This window comes from Malaclemys terrapin, chromosome 17, assembly GCF_027887155.1.
Source record: "Malaclemys terrapin pileata isolate rMalTer1 chromosome 17, rMalTer1.hap1, whole genome shotgun sequence".
In the NCBI taxonomy this organism is placed as follows: Eukaryota; Metazoa; Chordata; order Testudines; family Emydidae; genus Malaclemys; species Malaclemys terrapin.
In genome coordinates, this window is record NC_071521.1 from 5427068 (window position 1) to 5445679 (window position 18612).

The following is an 18612-nucleotide window of genomic DNA, read 5'->3' on the forward strand; positions in this document are numbered from 1 at the left end:
TAGCGTACATTATAAAAATGCATGTATGGGTGTTTTTGTAGCAGTGTCAGTCCCAGGATATTAGAGAGACAAAGTGGGTGAGGTAATACCTTCACCTGGAATGGTCCCTTGAAATATGTGTTAACTGCTTATGCTAAACAATCAGTTCCACCTTGTATTTGGTGGCCACACTCTGAGTAAGTTTCGCAGACCTGAAGAAGAGTTTTATGTGGCTCAAAAGCTTCTGTCTCTTACACCAACAGAAGTTGCTCCAACAGAAGATGTGACTTCACACACCTCGTCTCTCTAAAAATGCATGTGTTAGCTGTAATTTTTCCAGTAGGTTTGAGTATAACATTATGGGCAAGGACCTTGTAAGTAACCTTCAATGAAGCCCATAATACCCTGATCTCCAAACTATTATTAGGAGCAATGTACTTCCTATGTTTTTGTAAGAAAAACAAATCTCCCAGGGTAATGTTTGGGAGGCAGCGCTCATGGAGATATTGACACAACAAGGGAAACAGAAAACAGACTTAGAAAGAAAAACATAGCTGTCTGACTTCTGTTTATTTAGTACGTTACAGTCATTCTTTGAAAATCGAGGTGAAATGATAAAGGTGAAATAGACAGTGTTTCAGAATCTGCTACGTGTACAACAATCAAAAAAGAAAATTCAAGCCTATATGTAAATAGCACTGAAGGGGCTTGACCCCCTCTGTATAATCTTGAGGACAAAAGAGGCCTTCATAGTCAAATGGAGCTGTAGTTAAGGACCTCTTTGCACTCAGTTTAGAAGCAGAATGCAGTCGGTCTCTGTATATGAGGAACTGCAGAGATGCTGCTGTCATATTTTTCCTTTCTTTGCTCATTTTGCACATATTTTCCGTTTGTCTGTTCTCCTTTAAAGAAAACTCTCCCCTGTTTTGCTCAGTGCCAGAGTTCTGAGAGTCCAAAAGGTGCCAGGACCTCTCTCGGCATGAATACACAGAAAAATGGATTTGAAAACAAGGCATGTGATTAAAATTGGCATTGCCGAGTTCACTGCTGGAACAGTCATCTTGCTTTTAAAAAAAATAAATCATTTGTGACACGGTCAGTGGGAGAGCCTCCGTGAAAGAAACTGTAATAAACTAGTTTTACTCCTGCTTCAACACTGGCTGACGTATCGGAAAAATAATGTGTCAGGCCCATTTCCGTGAGGTGCTCAGCACATCCAGGGATGTGTTGAATGTGCTAACTTCCTCTGGAGTCACTGGTACCTTATCGGACCGGGCCTTAATGTCTAGACAATAAACGTTTTGTATAAGTATGGAACATTTAGGGTCAGATTCTCAGTTGGTGGAAATCAGCATAGTTCCTTTGACATCAGTACAGCTACACTGATTTACATCAGTGGAGGATCTGGCTCTAAAAGGTTTTTGATTTAGACAATTAAGCCAGGTTGATTGTAAATTCAAAACCACTGATTATTTTAAAGCCGAGCAGCATTACAGGATTTTATAGAGTCCTTGGGCACAAGGCCCCTTATAAATTATTGTTACTCTCCATTATAGTTACTGAAAGTAGTTCAAACTATCTACATTGTAGACTTAAAACTTCTACTCTGCCCCCTTTCCCTCCATGCACTGAGGACAAACATTGTGATGGTCGCAGTGAGATGTTATAATCAGGGTAGTGTTAAAGGGATGCTGTTGATAACATTTGGCCTCAAAATTTAGATTTTTGTAAAATAAGATTTTACAAAACTTCAGGCCAGTAGAAGTGTTTCCATTATATTTTTTAAACAGTTAAATATTCCCCTATAGACAACAATTAAATAGAGTTCATTTTCATTGTGTGAGCTGAGAAGTGCAAAGAGTGATAAATAAACTCGATTTAAGAATTCTTTTGAATGCTGTGACGAACCATGACCCAGTTGTGTCCTGGAGGCTGTGACCTTCCGTGTACCCTGCATAGAGGGGTAGGGCTAGTCAGCTGGCTCATCTTGCCAGCCAGAACAGTTTGGTCTCATTATTGCTCATTTGCTCTCTGACTAGAGAAGATGAAAGTCAGGGAGTCTCTGAGGCAAAGAGAAAGGCTGGTACTGAGACAGCAGGTCTTACAAAGGAAGACCATTAAAAGAGCCAGCTCAGGAGAGAGCTCATACTAAACTTTGTATGTGTTGTTTTAAATAAAAAATAAAGCAAAGCCCCAGGATCGAGGTGAGTTTTGGACATTCACCTGGCTGTGACTCTGTCAACACTTGGAGCTGGACACACTCCTGCTAGCTGAGTTGGCATCGAGGCAGCACCTTAACAGTACTAGTGTAGCCACAGTAGCACAGGCAATGGGGAGTGGTGGCATGGACTAGCTGCCCTGAGTATGTACCCCTGGGGTCAGGGTGGGGTTTGTACTGGGGGTGACTAGCCTGTGCCACTGCCACCCGTGATACCGCGGTTCAGGGCTGCCCAGAGGATTCAGGGGGCCTGGGGTTTTCGATGGCAGGGGGCTCCCGCTGCCGAATTGCCGCCGAAGACCCAGCACTTCGGCGGCGGATCCTGGGGCGGAAGGACCCCCCGCCGCAGATCTTCAGGGCACTTCGGTGGTGGGTCCTGGAACGGAAGGACTCCCCGCCGCCGAACTGCCGCCGAAGACCCGGAGCGGAAGAAGCTCCAGGGGCCCGGGCCCCGGAGAGTTTTCCGGGGCCCCCGGAGCGAGTGAAGGACCCCGCTCCAGGGGCCCCGAAAAACTCTCGTGGGGGCCTGGGGAAAATTGCCCCACTTGCCCCCCCTCTGGGCGGCCCTGCCGTGGCTACACCTCTATTTTCAGTGCACGAGCTCGATAAGAGCTTGTACTTAAGCTGGGAATCACACTCTCAGTTCTCTGTGTCAGACAATGGGGTTGGGAATTTGCCCATTCACAGAGGCCACGTGGTGCAAAAAAAGATTCATGCAGGCAGAATGGAGGGCATTTGTAGACACACGTGTATCTGTGCAGGGTTACATCATGGTTTATAACTTTCAACTTTCAGGACCATCAGAGCCTATGTGAATACGCTTTAATCCCTTGCCATACCGGTTGTGGACAAATGGTGATGAGAAAGAAACTTGCAGATCATTTGGAGAATGGATGTGTTAATAACATGACCACGTGCCAGAAATGTAAACGGAGGTTATCCAGTAATGAGTACCAAGTAAGAAGATTTATTTGCCTTAAAACAAAACAAGGGTTTTATGATCGTATCTTGAATACTCCACAGTTTTCACAGCTGTCTGATTAAATATTTCCTCCTTGTTTCGTTAAAGTTATGTAGCTGGAGAATGTTTCATTTTTCTGACCTTGCTAACTTTTCAACTGCAGTGTAATGTTCCATGATGTATTTGCTGGAAAAACAATGGGGTGTAGTTGACCATCCTTATGTGGTGCTATGAGAAGAGAGAGTATATGTGTGCGCACATTTCATTGCGGGGAGGGCAGCACTTCTTCTAGCTCCCCTTTCAGCCACCACACCTCAGTGTGAAGATGACAAGATGTGCAGCCAGAGAAACCACAGAAAGATCTAGAATATAGATTTTTTTTAACTTAATACAAAATTGGCCAATAAATTGGCAAGATTGTACAGCAGATTTTATTCAGACAATATTTATACTAGATGCCATCAGCTTTAACTTCATTTTGGGAAAGTTCTATGGCCCGCCTTATACAGGAGGTCACACTCAATGATCACAATGGTCCCCTCTGGCCTTGGAATCTACTAACTTTTCAAATCAACCATATCAGTGGATCCCAGGCAGAGCCCAATGCGATGAATACATTGTAAATTCATTCTGAAACCTCTCTCTTAACTGTAGCATTTAGGACTGTTCAGGCATATTTAATTTTGTTTACATTATGCTTATCACTGTTGTAATTGAGGACCTTACAGTACATATAAAATGAAGACTAAAGCTCAACACTCCCCACCAGATGTTTCTATCTGAAGTCAGTCCAGGTTAAAAAACAAAACAAAACAAAACAAACATTTTCCTTCCCCAATGGTAACTGATCACTTGTTTTCTTTGATTACTTTGCCAGCTCCATGCAGGTTGCTATTACTCTAATTGAAATGCATTTCTCACTTCCTGCTTAGAATGTCTTCCAATAGGGCAACCTTAGATCAGACCCGTAACTGATGAGTTGGGTTTTGTAACGACTTCTTGCATTCTTGTTAATTCTAAAAAATGATCCCAGTTCCTTTGATTCCATCCTTTGTGTGTGTGCTGATGGAAGTGGCCTAAAGACAATATGCTAGCTGATATATAGTACACTGTGTTGCTGAAGGAGGAAACAGTGTAGTTGGGTGGAGGTAAAGGGATAGGAAAATATTTGCTGATATATACAGATGAATTATCTGAGATAGCTTAGCTGATACACATCTTATCATTGTCTTTTTAATTGTAAAAGTTCATGATAAAACTCCTAAGCCAACAGCAGTAGCAGCATCTATAAGAAATGTCACACCTGTATCATCGCTAAAGCTGCAGTAACTGCTTTGATTTGAGATGGGAAAGTTCTCAAAACACAGTTCAGTTCTCCAGCTTTAGACTCGGTGATCTCTTAGCCTATGGCTGCAGAGGCAGCACTCAGCTTCCAGGTTGGGATGGAGGACTGAAAAGTGTTGACCCTCCAGGTAGTTTAAGGAGAATCATTGTCAAGCTTGGAATTACATCCTGGAAGGACGACCATTTTGACAGAGATGGTGGGAGAGTTGTAATGTGAAATGCTCCAACAGGATAATGAGGGGGAAAATAATGATGGGCAAGTTTCCATGTCACATTGGTCACCAATTGCTCACCTTTGCAGTCTTGCCAAGAACTGAACAGGTTACGGAGACTCAGCTCCCCTCTCATGTCTATGGAAGTGGTCTCTCCGTGGCAGGAATGAGGCCCACTTGCTGGGAACGAGTGTGTGGGAAGCTTGCACAGCTGCTGCTCATTTTTTCCCAGTTCCGTGGCGGGGGGAGGGGAATAGCTGAGCTCAGCCTGTTGGGCTGTCAAACCGGCACTTTTTACCACTATTATTTCAGTGTGTCTTTCAAAAAGAGCAAATAACTGAAAGTGGAAACATCTCACCACTTTAACCCTTCTGAAAGTGCAGTGGGCAAACTGATATTCTGTTACCTGGAGAGAGAGGTCTGAGCACGGTTTTGATTCACCTTGCTCCTCTCTTCAGATGTGTGTGATACGTTGGTTTGCTTTCAGAGGTTACTTGGTTTCTTTTTCCCGTGGTGAAGAATTGTTTTCATTTCCCTCGTCCTGTTTAATCTGTTATCTAATACGGTTTTTTGTTAGGATATCTTGGCAACCTGATAGGGAGATTGGCCTTGAAATGTTGCCTTCTGTGTATCAGTAGTTCCCGTATTCCGTTTTGCAAATATGTAATCTATGAGAAGAAGCTGTTTGCATCTCTTTTATTTTTATAACCCGGAGTATTTTCCACTGAAAACAATTTCAGTGCAGCTGGAATCCATTTTTTACCCTAATTGACAACAGGGAATATAAAATAGGAGCTCATCTGCCTAGTTTAATGCAGGTCAGTAGCAACCAAACATTTCTACCATTTGCTGACTCCTTGGTGGCTTATATGAAGTGAGTTTAATGCCCTTAAACCCTAGCACAAAAAATGCCTTCCCGAATGACAACCTCTGTGTTAGTTTCAGCAAAGAACTCAAGAAATGAATGAGCCATGGAGACTGGAACGCCGTCTCAGCTTGAGAGAGGTGGTCCCACCAGGGCCAGGGAGCTGGTACATAGGCAGGTCAGGGTGTGGACACTTGTTCAGCCACCACCTGTGCGTTGCTTGTTCTGTGACTAGCGTGCCCCAGTCTCCAGAGCAGTCACCATCGCAACACTCCATGAATCCTGCTTTAAAAGATTAAAAGGGGGGGGGGGGGGAGAAAGGGATGCTCTGCTTCTCCTCTGCTTCAGAGCCTCTGCTTGTGTGGAGGGGAGAGTTGTGTTCTGCCAACCCTGCTCACAACAGTGTGTAATTGTCCTAATGCATTATGGTATTTTTTGATCTGCCCTTGAAACATCAGGCATTGTCCTGAATATGAGGTGAGAAGACTGGATAGAATAGATCCATGATCTGATCTACAGTAGCGAATCCCTTCCTATTTCCATCACCTCTGTCTGTTACTGGAATGATGGAGACAGTATTTGTGATCTGGCTACAGACTAGTCCTATGGGAAATCATGTTTGCTGGACCATGTCGTGAACCAGGCCCATTTGCTTTTTGAAAGCCTGTTGTTTAGTACTTATAAAACTGAAATTTCATGGATTATATGATCTCATTAGCTAAATTTGAGGCTATGTGGTATGCTACCTCTGTTTATTTGCTCAAACTGCATTTACCCAGAATACTCTAGGAGCAAATAGAACAGTCTGGGCAGTCTATCAGATACACGACTTTCTCCTCCGTATAATTCTTAGCATCCTGATTAAGCATTTTTCAGACTTGTGTTAATGGCAGCTTTTATATGTCAATCTTATATTCATTTGATTTTGGGTTCCACCCTATCAAAAAAGAAAGAGGAAAAGGACAAAGTTGCATGAACAAACAGCCTAGGGTAAAGAATAAACAAAGGCACATTATAAATAATGTCTGAGATATAGAGTGTTCAGAAAGTGCAGAGGGGAGAGGAAAGACCTCTGGATGTGTTTTTGCGGAGCTGAAATGGAGATCTTAGGACACTTTGCAGAGAAGATACTTTGTGGGTTTCTGGAACTGCAATACTATACGAACTTTCCAGACTGCTAAAGGAAACGTACTGGCAAGCAAAGGCATTTATAAAGATTAAAGATGAAACCTCTGAATAGTTTGAATTGAAAGCTTGAGAGTCGCTATGTTAAAATACACAAACTACAGTCATGGTATGAACCAGCAGCAGGGGATTATTTCCCCCATTCTGCATTAGCACATCATGTCAGGAAATTTGGCCTCCTGCCTTCAGTGTGTTAATGAATGAGATCTGAGACAGCCCTGCACGTAACCCCAAGCTATATGCAGCCAATGCATGGAGAGTTCATATGTATATTTGCTTTCTGGTCCATAGTTCACCTGCATGTCACTGCATTTAAATGCAATGATTAGAGTTTGAACTGGGTGAGACTCATACATTGCGTACACTGAGTTTTCCAGGAAGCCTGTGTGAAGCATCTGTAAGTCATTTCTGAAAGTGCTGGGCACCACATGTGAACCATCACACTCTGTCCTTTCACTTAACAGGTATCACATCTGGAGCTCCCTGACTGAAACTACCTACTATGCTAGGAAGAAGCGTAATTGGCTTAGCAGTTTAGCTTGGGAAATCTCTAGGTCTGCAGTTTATCATACAGTGGACAGCAGCAACTAATATTAGTTCTTTAGTCCCAAGTTTCTGAACATTATTCCCTGTAAAGAAAAGCTTGAGAACTCTACAGAGAGACTCAGAAAGGTTTTGCAAATCTTTCTCCCATAATATGGAATTAGTGCTGTTCTCCTCCCTTCTGGTTGTCTGTTAGAAAGAAGTTTTGTTCAGAAAAGACCCCCCCGTAGCAAACAACCAGTGAGCTTTATTGATGGGTTGAGGGCATTAAACTATAACAAGGAAAAAGAGAAATACATTACAACTATATTGGGGAGGGGGGCATATCCCATGGTTCTTGGTGTTGCAGTAAGATGAGGTGCTCTTTAATTCTTTTCCAGTGAATGGTGGAAGAACTTTTCTGTCCATCTGGGCACCCCAGGAGAACTGTGGGCAAGCACTGGGGGACTATCAGCACTTAAGTGGTTCAGCCTGCATCCTCTCTGCAAAGTGGGTGGACAGGTTACCAGTCTAAATGAGAGTCTCACCCGGCCTTCAGCCTACCCTAGGGTGGGCCAGCTAGCTCGGGCTGAATGTACCACTAAACTCGAACCAGAGTTTTTTGTGTGTGGATGGGAGGGTGGCTTAGACGTAACACCCAAATAAGAGCCCAGGTTAATTCTGCAGTGAAAGCCTATTCTTAAGGTCAATGGACTTCCCTGATCTTTGGAGAAAGGTTTAGTTTCCTTAAGACCTACTTAACCCACTCAAACCATGTGAAAGTGAATAGAGGTCAATACTATTTTAATTTATGCTTTTCCCCCCAGCTCTTTGGCTTGTAAATCACACTTCCTGAGATTCCCTTATGCTTCATATGTGTGGGCATTGGTGGGTCTAGGAAAGACTACATGAGTGCAAGGGGATCTAAGTTACTGCTGACAAACCGCTGCTGAATTTGGCTGTGCAGGGTTAAGTGACTTGCCTGAGGCCTCCTAGTAAATCTGTTCCAGAAACAGGGTTTGAATGTGCAACTCTTATTTGCTAGCTCAGACCTGATTCAGTTGACCGGAGGCGTCTCAGCAAGTAACTTCACCAGAGCTCACTTTTCTGTAAAATGGGGATAATATTACATAGTATAGAAAGAGATTGTATTTCATAGAGACCTAGGTAAGGAAGCATCATTTTAGCATTGTACCCAACACTTTGTCCTCTTACTTTAATGACAGAAGCATACGTGTGAAGGTAACTCATTGAAGGAACAAAAACGGATGCACACAGAAGGACCATCAAAGGAAAAGGTAGGTAAAATGTGAAAGGGCAATGTATTGTTTTTGTTCTGTTCCTTGAAGTGCCAGCTCTTCATCTGGCTGACTCAGGCAACTTCATGGCATCTCCATGTGGCAACAGTAGCCGGGAGCTTTCCACGTCCTAAGATCAGTTGTACTGATTCCTCCCCGCCACCCCCTTATTTAGGATTTCTCCTAAAATCTTGGAAGTTTTGTTTGTTTGTTTACTTCCTTTTCAAACACTCAGGGGAAACCTGGTGAGCAGTACAAGGGCTGTTCCAACACAGACGACACTAAATAACTTCTTAAAAAGTCATGTACCTTTGCGTGCAGAGAGAGAGGGCTGGATTCTAATCTCAGTCCCCTTGGTGTGATAGAGAATGGGTCATCCTTGAATGTGTTGCAAGGCACACTCCTCCTCCGTACTTCTCTGGGAACAGCGAAGTGAAGGATTTTGTGTTACTGGGCGTGAGGTCTTATTCCTGGGTTTCTTTAATATGGTGTGTGTGTGTGTTACAGGAGTTGTCATCTACTGATGATCGTGGTTTTATTATATTGTATTATTTTAGGGTCTGTGTTATACTGAGACTTTTGGGTGGGAGTCTTTGTATTTGTATAAAGGACATTTATCCTTGTTTTGTTTTTAGTGTGTGTACAGCACGTGGGGCTTGAATAGGCACTTGATTGCGCGCAAGTCTGTCTTGGGGGCAATCCACCATCATCCCTCTTGCCCCATGTGTTAGTGGATTTCCCAGGTTTGAGTGCTGTAGAAAGTGGCCCTTCATAGTGATATATAAAATCATCATTGCTTAAGAAGCTTGCAGGGCAGGCCATTGTTACAGGCATCCACAACAGAATAGAATTACTGTCAGCCTGGGCTAGATATGACCTTGGCTGTGGTCGCAAGCCCACCTGTTCAAATTTCAGGACACTGGTGACTAGAGATAGACCCCAGGCCTCACACATGGCAGTGCATGACAAAATCACTTGGTCATCAGTTCAGGACTTGGTGATTTGTCCGGCAGTATCTAAATGAATTGCCTTTGGTGTTGCTATACAGGGTGGGGCCAGACCCTCAGTGAGGTTCAGTGGAACTACCCTGATTTACACCAACTGAGGATCTGGCCTTGTGGATTGTAGTAAATAATTAAACCCTTGAAATTGGTATTTACTATTTTGTGGCTGTTTTTAACAGAACCATTCAACGCCATTGAACAGCAAAAACGGTTGTCGGTTTTCTGAGATCGGCTGTTCGTTTAGGGTGAGTAAAATGCTGCCTGCTCCTAATCTGGAAGGTCTCCAGTAATGTACAGTTTGTACACTCCAGCTGCTGGCATGAACCAGCCGAGGCACTCAACCAAGGATGGCTTCATTTGGTTGTTTTTGTTTTGTTTTGTTTTTTTTGGTAAAGGGATAAAACTTAACCTCTCCTGGCAAAAAAGAAGGGAAGGGTGTGGAACTGGCTTTTGACTGTCACAATTCATAGGAGTGAAATTCAGCTGGGGACACTTTTTCCCCTGCAGCATATCCTCCGCTCAGATTAAATGGGACGGTTCTGTAATTATAATTCTACAGCCATATCAGGTTTGATACTCGGTCATGTATCAAACAGTCTCTGCAAGGTAACTGTATCCCCCACAGCATTAACTGGTTTCTAAAATCTGCTTTGGATTTTAATGTGCTCTTACTAAAAGCAAGACGTCTCTTGTAAATAGAGACGTCTCATATATTTTGTGTGCAGTGCGTGTGTTAAATATTGATCGACTTGAGAATCTAGCTGTTTATTTGCATGGCACCTTGTTAAGTGGAGGGATTTTGAACAACTGTTTTCTTGTTAATGTAGCATATGTACATGTCATACACACACAACCGCCCAGGAGCTAGGCAGCCTGGTGCTATGGAGTCAGGCCCATATCCTGAAGGCCTTACTTAGGTTTATCTCCCATTAGGGTGACCAGACAGCAAGTGTGAAAAATGGGGACGGGGTGGGGGGGTAATAAGAGCCTATATAAGAAAAAGACCCAAAAATCGGGACTGTCCCTATAAAATCGGGACATCTGGTCACCCAAACTCCCATGAAGTTGATGGGAGTTTTGCCTGAATAAAGGCTAAATGAGGATTTGGCCCTAAGTCAGTTACTTTAGTTCAATGACAGCGTCTTCTCCTCCCAATAGGGCAGCAAAGAGAAGACAAAAGAGCATGAAAAGACTGCGGTGGGGACCCACTTAATGATGCTGCTGCAGCATATAAAGCAACTCAAGGCCAGTTTGTGCCCTGCTGGTGGAGCTGCAAATGGCATCATCCCACACTTAGCCAAAGCAGAGTCTAAAGTGAAGGGTTTGGAAAGAAAAGTCTCCGATCTCCAGCTCCAAGGAGCCCTGGAAGTCAGTGGAGATCTGGAAGTGGACTGTTTTCCTAGCTCATCTGTTTGTGAGGAGGAGTCAATTCTGCAACGGCTTGTAAGGGAGAAAGTGATTTCTGAACTGGAAGACAAGTTGCACGTGTTTGAGAATATTGTGGCGGTGCTCAATAAGGAGGTGGAGACCTCTAACCTAGAGATCGCAGCCTTTCGGACGAAGAGTGGACTTGATCAAGATGTAATACAAAGCCTGGAATTGAAGGTAAACATTTATTATGACCACGTGTCTGTGTACAGTTTGTGTAATTAGTACATATGCACAGAAATCATGGAGAGTGGGTAGGCATGGTCCAAACACAGGAGTGGGAGCCAGGAACTCTTTAGTTCTAATCCCATCTCCAAAACTCCAGCTATAGCTTTGATAAAGTTTTCAAACCTTGGTTTCTAAAGTAGACCTCTAAACCCATGTTTAGGCACCTAAAAGGTATGGAAAATTATGGGTGCTCAACATTTCTTGGATTCAGGTCATAAAAGAGCAAGGCACCTTGAATCAGATACAGTACGATCCTCTTAAACCAACATTGTGCATTTTAAAAATTACTTATCAAGGTGTTTTTAAAAGCGCGCGCACACACACAACTCTCCATAGTGGAGGGCACAGGTGAGAGTCCTTGCATTATTGAACTGCCTCTGTAGCAGAAGGTCCTGTAGAGACAACAGAGTGGGTTTGAACAGGAATTGTTTTTTTCAGATTACAGAGCTGCACCGATGTCTGACACAGAAAGATGCAGGCCTGAGCAAACTCCATAAGCGTCTCCAGTCTTTCGAACAAGCGTCCTATGATGGAGTCTTTTTATGGAAAATTACAGATGTCAACAGAAAGTACCATGACTCTGTGACTGGAAGAGTAGTCAGTTTGTTTTCCCCAGGTAAAAAACATCAAGTATACACACACTAGTAAAATCCAGCTCTTGAAAACCCAGCAGTGTCTCAAGAGTGATGCTCCTATCTGTTCTTTTGACCAGTGATTCTTTAAAATAGTGCCCAGATCTAAGATACTATTTATAAAAGGACACACTGGTTCTGTCTGTTATAATACAAGGCAACTTCTGCTCTGTAGTTATAGTTTGACCCTCTCTGTCTCAGGATTGTAAGGGAAGGGTGCCCAAAGGCCAAAATACAGTGCCAAGTGCTTAACCCAAGCAGCCATGTTTGATGCTGGGATATGTGCAGCATGGATGGCTGTGCGGATGTCCAGCCATTCTTTAGAGGCTACTTCAGCCTAGTGTCACTGGTCTGACCGGAGCTGAATTCTAAAACGCCTGTATGCTGACCTACAACTGCTTCTGCATGCTGTTAGCCATAGCAATGCATATGTAGAAATGGGATTTATTTGTTTTTTAAATCCCACTGCAAAAAATTGTTTTTACACCGCGGGCACAAATAATAGCAGTGGGGCTGGAAACAGTTTGAATTACAGCCACAAGTCAGTTACTTAGTGATACAAATGCTGATATTTGGGCTGGCAAAAGAAATGTCGATGGAATTTTGTGAGCCCCATTTGGACCTGTAAAAAGGGAAGCCACACTCTAGCCCAGCTGAAAAACTTGGCCTAGAAGTATTTAGTTCAGAAAATAAAAGGGTAAAAATAATATGGACAGTGCTGGATCTGATGTCCTCAAATAAAGTATCTAAGAAGTGGTTGTGAAACATACGCTGTAAAGCCTGATATTGCCAACAAGTTTTTGTGTTGCTGCACTGTTTGTTGTACATGGCTTTCATTTCAGTTTATTTGCCCTCTAACTGCTGCTAGTTACAGTGACATCTGCTGGATCTGCATTGTTTCATCCCAAGTAAAGTCATTTGATGTCACTCTGAGAATGCCTTGAGTGGCTACTGCAATCATTCTCCAGGGGAAATGAAGTGATTAGATAAAACATGCTCTTGTGAGTAATTACAGATCAGCTTCACCAACCTATGAGTCATTAAAAGGGCTTCCCCCACTGGACCTTCAGTGCTTGCAGCTGGAAATCCACAGGGTATTCTATTTAATCTGCCATGCTCATCACCCTAGTCTCAGAGCACCTGTTGCATTTGAACCTTTTTGCCTATGTGAGAGCCTAGGAATACAGATTTTTTCAGAGACTGTTGGTAGGCTCTGGCCTGACTAACCACAAGTTCTAATTTTCAGCTTTCTACACTGCGAAATATGGCTACAAAGTCTGTCTGAGGATTTATCTGAATGGCGATGGAACAGGGAAAGGAACACATGTTTCTCTCTTCTTTGTTGTCATGAAAGGGGAGTATGATGCTCTGCTTCCATGGCCTTTCAAACACAAGGTAAAAAGAACATACTTCTCTTGTTCATAATGCTCAGATGCTTAATTCCCCTTTACTGGTTTTTCTGCTGTGGAGTATCACAGCTTTTTTTCTGATGTGTAGATCACACCTGTGTAGATCACACCTGATCCCACATTAGAAGCTCAATCCAGCTCCCACAGATGTCAGGCAAAGTCTTTCCACTGAGTTCAATGGAACTGAAGCATTGCTTCATTCCCCTCTCCTATCACTACAAGCCATGCTCTAATCCAGGGGCAGAATTCAGCTTTAAACAGGCTGGGATAGTACCCAAAGAGATTTGCTCCTATTGAGATTTCGTGCTTCTGCTCTGTAACATTTGCAAGAACCCAGAAGCTCAAATATATCTTGAAACTCTGGGTTTGTTATATCTAAAGCTTTGTCTGTGCTTAAGCCAAAGCCTATCATTATCATTTCTATATCTCCATATACCTAGATAGTACAGGAAGTGGCTAAAGCACAGGAGTTGGAGTCAGGAGATCTGCGTTCTGTTTCCATCTTTGCCATAAACTCCCTTGGGTGAGCTTGGGCACGTCCCTTACCTACTCTGTGTCTTATTTTCCCAAGTTGCACAGGTAGCTTGATGATCAGCAACAATAATAAAGGAAAGAAAGAAAAAGTTTAATGAGGTTCTGATCCCTGTTTTAACATTGACTCTGGTGTAGCAATAGTTCTGTAAGCTTGTCATATAAATAGCCATAGTGCCAACCAACCAGCCAAAGAGAATAATGAATCAACATTCAGAATTCATATCACTTTTAAAAGGTGTTTTTATATTTCAAGCTAAATGACAGTAAGTTAATAAAAGTAAAAATGAGCAGGAGAAATTCTAGACTGTTTACTTTGTTCATCCCTCCTAGACAGCAAGTTGAGTGTCTAGTTCAAATCCAAACCACAATAATAGAGTTACTTTAACAGTCTTAACAAAACTCCTGGGTTATTGTTCATATTGTCAGGAGAGAGGGAAAGGTTTTGCATCGTGTAATTCTCCACCTAGACAGAATTTTTGACTTCGTTTTATTTTACAAGTGGCAAAGTTTTAAACATTTGATCTGGGAACCATTATAATCTCCCTTGTTCTCATTAGCTGACCTTGCCAGCTGGGAAACATTCGTTTTAGTTTGCATTTAGTTTTCGATAGAGCATCCAGATGTTTTTTGCAGCACATTTGCACTTGTCAAAATGCACAGGGTCCGAATGCTTTTGTGACTTTGATTATTGTTTTGAAATGCAAGAAATGATTATTGTTCCTGTCTTCCCTCCATTATTTTTCAGGTCACGTTTATGATGCTTGACCAAAACAACAGAGAGCATGTAATTGATGCTTTTCGTCCAGATCTGACTTCTGCTTCATTTCAAAGGCCAGTGAGCGACATGAATGTTGCAAGTGGCTGTCCCATGTTCCTCCCTTTGTGCAAATTACAGTCACCCAAATATGCCTATGTCAGAGAAGACACACTTTTCCTTAAGTGTATTATAGAAACAAATTCATAAACCCTGGAATGAGGGTACTTGCCAATACAGCCATGCAAAGTCTGTCTAGGGAGAGCCTTCAGTTTGAATCCTTGTGTGTATTTTCATGCCCACACAAAATCCAGTGAGTCAGATCCTGCAGCTCCACTGAAGTCATCTACACCCGCTGCAGATCTACCCATTGTGTTTACTTTCTCCATAGTGTCTTAGGCACATTGCCTCATGCCACCAGTGCAAGTGGTATGTTGTTGAAAATTATCAAAATAGTGTTTTAAAAAAAACCAGTTGATACTCTTAAGTTCCAAACTGAGGGACAGATTCTAGTCAGTCCCAGCACAGGTGCACGTGTCGGGATGGTAGAAGGAGCAAGCCTCTTCTTCCACCATGCCTACCCGTTTCTCTCCACACACATACACACCTGTCCAAGGGGCTGGCCAGATTCCTGGTGGAGCATAGTCCCTGCTCCTTTCTTGTGCTCCTGTGATTGCCCAACTTCTGGAAAGAAAGGGGTGAAGGCTGAGCCTTAACTCTGAACCCTTTGTAGAGAAATGAGTATGCTGTACCCTCTCCAAAGATTTGTATTCTGTCTGTCATTGCACTGGGATTCAGATTTTCCAATCAGTCACACACAGAGACACACGCATCAGCTAGCATAAATGGGTGTGTAACTTTGAAAGCAGTAGGTTGTGGCTGAATGTTCATAACTTGAATTCCTTACACTGTATGATATGATTTTGGTGTTTATTTTACACACTATATAAATATTCTTGCACATTAGCCATGTGATTGTTGGGTTCAGCCAGATTTTATTGTGTCATATGAATCATTACGTTGCATCCTGTGAGTAGCCTTTGCTCTTACTAAAGGGAGGAGCTTGACTCTAGTAAGTGAGAAGAGGGAGTTCCCATCGTGACCCTCAATACATTCCTACTTGCATCAAGAACCCCACATCCGCTGGTTCAAGCAGCAGATAAATTGCATCTGTGGGGTTTTTTAAGTGCTCAATCACTTTCTGAAACTCCAGGGCAAGTGACTTTATTATACAATATTTATTTATTTTATCTTTTTTCTTTATTTTTTAATGTGCTCTGATGGTGGGACCTTCCTCTGGGTCACAGTAATTTTTAAAATGTTTCAGTGAAAATGTTCACTAGCAAAGTTTGTGGCGTTTATTTTTTTAAATAAAGCTAAGGAATGAATAACAAAAATTGTAAAGGCTGGCAGCTATTATATAATATGTATGTAGGGTTGAAATACAACCCTTTATCCCAAAGAGAAAGTTACAAACACTCCCTTTGTCTCTACCCCATTCTTTCTCCGTCCCTGCTCCCCTAACCTCATAGCCTTCTCATCACCTGCTTTCCCTTCTAACGGGCCATTCTGGGTGGATTCAGTGCAATTCTTTTTGCTTTTGTTGCATGAGTTCCTGAACTTTCAGCCAAAACCATGCTAGCATTGCAGCCTGTTTATCTTAGGGTTTTCTGTAGCACCGATCACTATAGTATCTAAGCACTTGGGGACTTATGCCAATACTTATGCATGTGAGTAACTTTACACATGAATAACCCTTTTGAAGTCTATGGGAGTTCTCATATGAGTAAAGTTACTCATGTGTTTAAGTTTAGCCTCAGTGGACCACTGAGAGGATTTTGAACCTAGTACACTTTAACCGCTGATTAAATCCTGTCACGGGTTCACAGACCCCTCAGAGCTACAGTTACTCCCTGCTGAGAGCAAACTGAAGAATGGACACTGAGAAGAATGGAGTGAGGGAGCAAAACATCAATGATGAAAGAAGAATGACTACATGGTAGCAATTAGCCAGGGAAAACAGAGAAGACAATTCCATTTAAGATGAGGAAGAGAAGGAGAGAGACCGCAATTCTCCAATAGGTTGCAGAGCAGTGAATTATTTTTGGATTGATGCTGTAACTCGCAGGATTGCAGTGGTAACTCAGGTCCCTGTCAAATTGTTTGAAAGACCAAATACTGCAAGCGATCCTCCTGGTGCCACAGCAAAGGAGTCTATGCTTGGTACTGCAGTGCACTCCTGTGACATCCGTGGGGCTGTGGGAATTAACTTTTACAGTATAGGTCAGAAGTGTTGGGAAAATCTTTCTGATGTCATTTAACCCTCTTTCATGGGAAATCCGATGGACAGGGATTGTGAAGGAAAATGTTGGAATACGGAAGTGTAATTCCAAAGATCTGCCACTGATTCTGAAATCTTCAAAGAATGAGAGGAAATTGTGCCGCAAAGCAGAAAGAGAAGCCTATCAAAGCCCCATTGCTTAGGACATTGGAAACTAGCATTTACCAATATCTTCTAGTGAACAATTTGGCACAGGCAGGAGACTGAACTATAGTTAAACTAATGGATCTTTTCGATTGCTGATTTCTACAGTGTCTCTGAACTCTGCAAGTCAAGTTTCCACTAAAGCGACCTAAAGAGCAGTGTAATAAGCCTTAATAGACAGTGCATTATTTACAGTACTAGTGAAGTGAAGGAGGATGAAGGATAGTTAAGCACTGGAATAGGTTACTGGGGAGGATGTAGAACTCCCATTCTTGGAGGTATTTAAGACCATGTTAGACAAACTTCTGTCAGGGATGGTCTTTGAGTATAGAAAGCAAACTGCCAAAGCACATCAGACTATAGCCTTTAAAAATCTCCAGTGAGTATTCCTATGGAATCTCTTTGCAACCTCCACTTCTCTGTACCACGTTACACATGGTAAGTAGCATCTCTGAACTTGGGATGCTTGGAAGTTGTCATGCATTTATCAGTTAATCTAGTGAATCAGTTCCACAGAGAAATCTATATTCAATAGATTAAAGGGCTTCAAGACTTGAAGTTTACAATGAAAGACATTCTGGAGCCACTGTGGAATAGCCTGTTTCATTCACAGTAAACCAGCAGCACTGTTTTACATGGGATTTATAAGGACTGAGTCTGGCTGACATGATTATTTTAAAATATGGACTTTAAAATACTGCCTGTAAGTGCTGAATTTTTGGTAGTGCTTAGGAACGTGACAGAAGGGTGGCAGAAAAAATAGCTCTGAGTTGTAATTAAAAACAACTTGTGTTAATATTGTGAGGAAAATCTGAGCCATTTACTTTTTATAGAAATTTATTTTAAAATTCACTCCTTGCAGAAAATGGTAATCAGATAATTCAGATGCAAAACAAAATATTTAAAGAGATACTGTCAGCACCCTAACGTGTGAGTTTGGGCAGCAGAAGGGCACAGAGTTCATAATATAGCCCCCAATCCTGAATTAGATCAGCTTCCAGGAACAGGGTTAACTATTTTCCCAAATCCCCCAGTGCTGTGCCTGATTTGTGAGAAGCAGTTGAAACTGTTAGTCTGCTTTTATTGTGCAAGCTGAAATACAAACCCTAGTTAGACGTGCAGCAGAAATGATGGAAAGTCCTTTTACTCTTCATAATCTCAAGTGTCTTTGCTGACCCAGGGGTGGATTTTTCAAATCCCTTGTTTTTCTCTTGCCAGTGCCCTTCTCAATAATTAGTTGTAATGAAATATCAAATTTCCAAAAACTACAGACAAATAACTGAATAAGCTTGCTTATGAAAGAGTTGGGTGTTCTGTCTCTCTCTCTCTCTCTTTTCTAGGCTTAATATTTTCAAGCATGTTAAAAATGTTTTTTTAGGGGCAGAAAAAGTATTTTTCCTGTAATATCAGTCCATATGACCACTGTGAAGTAGTATGTGGGGAAAAAATTACTCTTTGTAATTACCTGTGTAATTTTAGAAAGTGGAGTTTTTACATCAGCCATCCATATTTTCATGCTGTTTATTTATTTCCTAAATAAAGCTAATTAATCTA

The 18612-nt window shown here is 42.2% G+C and overlaps 1 protein-coding gene across 6 annotated transcripts in view; it reads left to right on the forward strand.

Moving 5' to 3' along the window:
* TRAF1 (TNF receptor associated factor 1) overlaps positions 1-18612 on the forward strand; it is a 66342-nt gene extending 47730 nt beyond the window's left edge. For all 6 annotated transcript variants that reach the window (XM_054007575.1, XM_054007577.1, XM_054007576.1 and 3 more), the window contains 7 exons: positions 2993-3154; positions 8513-8584; positions 9768-9833; positions 10747-11193; positions 11683-11860; positions 13123-13271; positions 14565-18612. In XM_054007575.1, the coding sequence (XP_053863550.1) occupies positions 2993-3154; positions 8513-8584; positions 9768-9833; positions 10747-11193; positions 11683-11860; positions 13123-13271; positions 14565-14783 (1293 nt within the window). In that variant the 3' untranslated portion in view covers positions 14784-18612. The remainder of the gene's footprint in view (positions 1-2992; positions 3155-8512; positions 8585-9767; positions 9834-10746; positions 11194-11682; positions 11861-13122; positions 13272-14564) is intronic.